The 5,742-nt window shown below is 41.7% G+C and overlaps 1 protein-coding gene across 1 annotated transcript; it reads right to left on the bottom strand.

Annotated features, from left to right (window-relative positions):
- Positions 1-1,126: 1,126 nt before the first annotated feature.
- LOC140343522 (protein kinase C delta type-like) lies at positions 1,127-4,307 on the bottom strand. Its single transcript, XM_072430220.1, has 7 exons — positions 3,974-4,307; positions 3,567-3,658; positions 3,079-3,141; positions 2,658-2,796; positions 2,321-2,479; positions 2,080-2,208; positions 1,127-1,945 (listed from the first exon to the last, which is right to left on the bottom strand). The coding sequence occupies exons 2-7, from the start codon at positions 3,638-3,640 to the stop codon at positions 1,790-1,792; spliced, it is 720 nt and encodes a 239-aa protein (XP_072286321.1). The 5' UTR covers positions 3,641-3,658; positions 3,974-4,307; the 3' UTR covers positions 1,127-1,789.
- Between the last annotated feature and the right edge of the window lie 1,435 nt (positions 4,308-5,742).

The following is a 5,742-nucleotide window of genomic DNA, read 5'->3' as shown; positions in this document are numbered from 1 at the left end:
TAACATTACCATTAGTAGACATAGCCAACAGTGGGCCCCTGTGCAGAACTGATGTGGAGGCCCCTCTGCCGTACACAATCATGTCCAGTTTATATGACCAGGCCAGTCCAACACCTCACCCACCCCACATCACGCCCACATTCACATCCCAGCCCCACTGGAAAGTATAACCACAAGTAGGGAATCTGGAAGAGTATTATGAGTTTATGGAACTACTCACAGGTATGATCGAGGGTGATATACCAGTAGCAAAGCATGGAAACAAGTGCTCCTCTGCTCGGCCACATTGCCAGGTCCCTCTGTCAGCATGGCTGTGTAAGTGATCCTCTAGCAAGCTTAATGTGTACAAAGGGGTGTTGGGAGGCCTTAAAGGGCCAGCCACCATGTGCATTACAAGAAATGCTGCTGGTCCAGTGTTCTAACTTTTTAAACTGCCTCATTGATTCATCTTATTCGAGTGGGCATGTACACTGACATCATCGACAGCACAGTTTGATAGCTGTCTGTAAAGGCTGCTTGTCATATTCTGCCACCTAACAACTCACTGTGTCTGACTTTTTACAGCTTTCCAAGAAAAAATAGACTTGTAAAACATGAATTGGATTCAAAAGATTTGGCAAATATTAGCAAATTATTTTTTCAACCCGTTCCAAGATTGTTGGATCACCCCGGTTCTCCCATAATGCTTATCATTCTGTCTTCACTAGTCTTGCAGAGCTTTAATAAAACTGTCACATGTGTTCTGTTTCCAGGAACCACATACTACAGCTCCTCTAAGGCTGCGGGAGTAATCAGAGGAGCGTAGCTGTCAGCATAGCAGAGCTCCGCTGATTGCTCCGCTTCCTGATTGGCTGAGGATAGGGAAATCCAGATGCTTTAGCTGTCATCAGGGTTTTCCTTTTCCCTGCCAATCACAAAGCACTAGAGGTGAATAGGAAGACTTGTCCTCATTTAACCCCCAATGCCCAGGGATCCCTCACTATCAGGAGGAGTCCCAGGGCTGTGCTCATGAATGAATGCAGCTGAGGGAATCTTTCATTTGGGAAAACCTGTAAAAAAAAAAAAAAGTTTAGTTACACAAGCACACACACATTTATTAAAATACTTATTAAGTTAAAGCCTTGTTTTATTTTTTTACACATATTTTAACCCTTTCAGGGAATGAGTAAGGGTTTTTTTGTACCCCTGTACTCATTCCCCAGGATGGGGTGGTGGAGATCTTGTAGTCTTCAGGTCGTCAGGTTAAACTCTGAGTAAAACGTCCTTGTAGACTAAGCCTTATTCAGCTATGAAGTGGCCAGGAAAGTTGGTCACGGAGCATGCACCCCCCTCCCTTGGTGTTCTGTACGGGGTCCCAAACTTTTCCTCAACATTGGGGGGTCCCATGTTGAGAGACAGGACCTCTTTCCACATTTGGTCTTCCCACATGCTCGATTAGACCCTTTCCTGGCCCTTTGGCACATTTGAATTGGGCAGCTTCATTCAATCATGGTGGTAGATGCATTGTTCCCTATTCCTTGCTTGTGAAGTTGATGCCATCGAAAAATTTCTGCAGATCTTGGGTATTCTTCTTCAATTTTAAACCAAGTCACTTGTTTAGGCAAGAAGTGGCCAGGAAAAGGGGACATCAAGCATGGACCCCCCTCCCTCGATGTAACGCACTGGCCCTATATTTTAACTCAACATTGGGGGGCCCCATGTTGAGAGACAGGGCCTCTTCCCATATCTGGTATTCCCACATGCTTGATTTCACCTTTCCTGGCCATTGAATTTAGGCAGCATCATTCAGTCATGGTGTATGCTGCATTACCTGCCATTTGTTGCTGGTAAAGCTGAATCCATCAAACAATTTCTGCTTCAGCTTTGGTATTTTCTTCATTTTCTTGGTCTTTTTTGAAATGAGTTTCTGCACAGAAATTGTTTGAGATCTGTCTGTTTCTGGGCACTGCAAGTAAAAAAATAATACATACATGGTTAGTATTTTCTATCACTAATACGGGTAATACTGTGGTTTTCCATAGCATTTAATGACATATTAAAATAGTAATAAAAACTAATTCTGACACTTCTTAGACTTACTTGTGGCATCGCAAATGGTGGGGTGGCCTTTCCTGCTTCCAGCTCCGTCCAGTTGATTGGCCTGAAAAACATGTGTCCTTTCAGTTTTTTCACTGCCATCCTACGCTTGTTTTGGTCTTTCAAAAGAAGCTATGACAAAAAAGGGAAAAGTAGAGTGTTAGTCTAAGAAACAAGAAACCAGTTTAATGTTGGCTGTTTCTAAATAAATACAACACACATTTTTAAAAGTATCTATACTTACTTTCTCGATGACATCTCTGAGGTGGGGATCCATGTGACGGGGATAATGTGAATCCCTTTGTTCAACCAAATGTGCATCTTTTCCTGTGGCCATCTGGAACATGACAACGCCGAGTGAGTAGTAGTCAGCCGTGCCATCATAGGGTTGTTCCAGTTCAATCTGAAGAAATGGAGGATGAGAGTTAGTACATTGCCTTTCCAGTGTGCAATGATAAGAAGAAAAAGGATAACTGTGAAATAGAAGATTTAATAAGGCATACACAAAGCAGTAATGAACGGTCTGACATAATGATATTGTACTGACAGTGGGTAAACAGAAGCAAATGTTTTTTCCTTACCTCCGGGGCTAAAAAGTCTTCAGTGCCGGCATAGCTGTTTGCCATCTTGGATCCCAGCACATTGAGGCGAGAAAGGCCGAAGTCTGCAATTTTTACATGGCCTTCTTTGTCAAGCAGAATGTTTTCTGGTTTGATGTCCCTGTAAGTTTAAAGAAGATGGTTAGCTTTGCTGTTCATAAATATTAAAGCGTCACCTCATAACATGTATTCTATGTTTTTTAATAAAACAAATAGAATTCATTACTCAGACTTATTCACTTGGCTTTTAGGAAGCTACTGAAGCAGGGGACAGAAATGTCTGTGGTCAATTTAACCCCCCTGCACACTCACTTCTAAAATACTAGTTTTGGTGGTCTTGACCTCATTACCTATTATCAAGGAATAGCAGATATTGAAGAAAGATCATTATGTAACAACTTACCTGTGAATGATGCCAAGCTTGTGCAGATGCTGCAAGCCACAATAGATTTGTGCAGCAAGAAATCTGAAAAAAAGGAGAAAATATTGGTTAATATAAAAGTTCTCACAGAATTTGTAAACAAATGACTATTAGACGTTTTCTTTAAAACAGTGAAAGTAGTAATAATAAATGGCTTACTGTTCCATTGGTAGCCACTCTATGGCCATGACGCACAGGCGACTCTGCTGCTGACGATGTTATGCAGGACAGCATTCTTCTAAGCTCTGTGGAATCGCTCCTTTGCCTGCTCTGAATGGTATAAAAAATGTTTTTCAGTGGCAAGGAGCAGCAATGAGAACATTTCCTTTGAGACTAACAGGAGGTCTCCTAGTAGCCCTGACAGTCAAATCACCAGCATAAAGATCACCCATGCAACATACCCTTAGCCCTAAACTAAAATAAATGAGTCTTATCAGTTTCTCTTCAGAAAAGATCTTTATTAGCCTTACCTGATGGTGGAAATTGGGAGAGGAGCAAATGACTTGATCAACTTGTTCAGATCTCCACCTCTCAAATACTCCATAATGAAGAAGAGATGTTCCTGTACAAGAAAAAGAGAAATTTATAGGTTAGAAAAATTATTCTACTTGTTTAAAATGGAATTATATTTACCGGTACCACATCCCCCTAATAACTGTGCAACATATATAGGTTAGAATATAGATTCTATTATTACTCCTATATACTTTTATTTTCTTTTTTGTAAAGTTGTGATTTCCTATAGGATAGGATAAGGACATTTAAGTGGTTTGGGGCTTTGTTTCTAGTTAGTGGGTCTGTGCTAGGCTTGGAGTCTAAGAGGATAGTATGGATGGAATTTGGTAAGAGAAGAGAATGAAAATAATGTTGCACTTACCTCTGTTTGGAATGTTCCATAGGCATGTGTAAAAAAGGAACTATTTCCGACTTGATCAAGTACTTGTCTTTCCACAAGTACACTGGAGGGATCTTCTCTTAGGAGCTTTCTCTTCTTTACCACTTTGACAGCCAATTCCTTGTCAGTGGTGGGATGGGAGGCCACTGCAACCTAAACGAAAAACACAGTGTTAGTAAAGAAGTACTTAACAGATAATTCAGCACCAAATTCTGAAAAAGTTATTGCTAAATTCTCAGCAGCAGCCCCAATGAAAATGCCAGTCTGTAGAACATAAACTCAGCAGGCTTTTAGCAAGCTTTAAGCAGTCTTGAAGCCTATTGAAAATGCTGCAAAGTGGAAAGTGCTAAAGAAATACATTGGTGTCATCTTTACCTACTGCCTGCTGATAATCTAGTGAAAGTAATGATTTACTACAAGTACAATCTTTCTTTTCCTAAATCTCTGAATCCCTTACCTTTCCATAGGATCCTTGGCCAATTACTTTGTGGACAGTAATGCTGTCAAGGTCAAAGCCAGCCGGTGCACTGTTTACCTGGCTGGTGCAAGGCACCTCACTGGTGAGGTTGATGTTGGGTTGTGCCTTGCATTCTCTTCTCCCTTTCTTCTTTGGAGGGGTAGGTGAACAGCTTTGTGGTGCCGATCTCTTCTTTGTTGAGGTGGACGCGATGTTTTTACGTCCTCTCAACACAACACCATATCTGCCCACTTTGGCTGGCTTTTGTTTTTCATCTGGTGCTTGTGCATCTAGCTTTCGCTTGCGATCCCCTTTTCTGTCTTTGTCCTTTTCAGAGGTGTGTCCTTGTTCCATTTTCTGCCTCTTGTATTGAATTTCAGGGATTCCTTGGTCACTGCTTTGTCGCCTCTTTCCAATGTTGGAGCATGGTTTAGGTGTTTCCTTTTGCCCCATGGGTTGATCCATGTTGTTGTTGTTTGAAAGTTCCTCTTGGATGGTATTCAGAGGTACTTGCTTTTCAACAGAGATCCTTCTCAGAGAGAGGGTCTCCTAAATAGAGGGAAACCTCCTTAGAGGTCCTCTTCAACAGAGAGTCTCTTTAGAGAGCGTTCTGGGTAGAGAGTCCCCTTAAAGAGCTTTCTGAACTGCTGTAGATTTTTGAATTTCTCTCCACTTACTTTTCACTATAAAAAGCTTACAATGAAAATCACACAGAGAGCAATGTGATCACTATCACTAGCAAACACAAAGTGACTAGATTTAGCTGTGCAGTTACCTACAGACTAGCGCTTATGACAACACAACGGCGGTTGCCATGGTACCAAACAGTAGCAGCCAATCAGCAGTTGCTTACCTCCCAACAGCTATACAGCGACAGCTATACAGCGACAGCTATACAGCCACCAATCAGATCCAAGCTTTGGACCTGCTGTCCAACTGTCATTTCCCTAAGGCAAGGCTGGAATGTCAGCGGAGTAAAAGCACCAGATCTCCCTAGCGCCTCTTGGACACGGTCTAAAGCTGTAGGGCCGACTTGTGGGGTCATTATCTGTACCAGATACACACAAATGTTGCTTTACACACAACAACAACCAAGGGTTTTACCAAGGGCCCATTTGTCATCTTTGTGCTATCAAAGACCTCCATTGGAGATGACCATGGTTAGGGCCACATGTGTGTTTGATGTGTCTTCGAAGTGTAAATAAAGTTTTTCATTTCAAATCGGCTACAGTTATGAAGGGTTCCAAGCATTATGATTTTTTTGGCCTATTATCGAGATTTGTGGTATCCTAAT

Source organism: Pyxicephalus adspersus, chromosome Z (genome assembly GCF_032062135.1).
Source record: "Pyxicephalus adspersus chromosome Z, UCB_Pads_2.0, whole genome shotgun sequence".
Classification (NCBI taxonomy): Eukaryota; Metazoa; Chordata; class Amphibia; order Anura; family Pyxicephalidae; genus Pyxicephalus; species Pyxicephalus adspersus.
The sequence above is the reverse complement of the archived record's forward strand: the minus strand, read 5'-3'. Positions and strand labels throughout refer to the sequence as shown.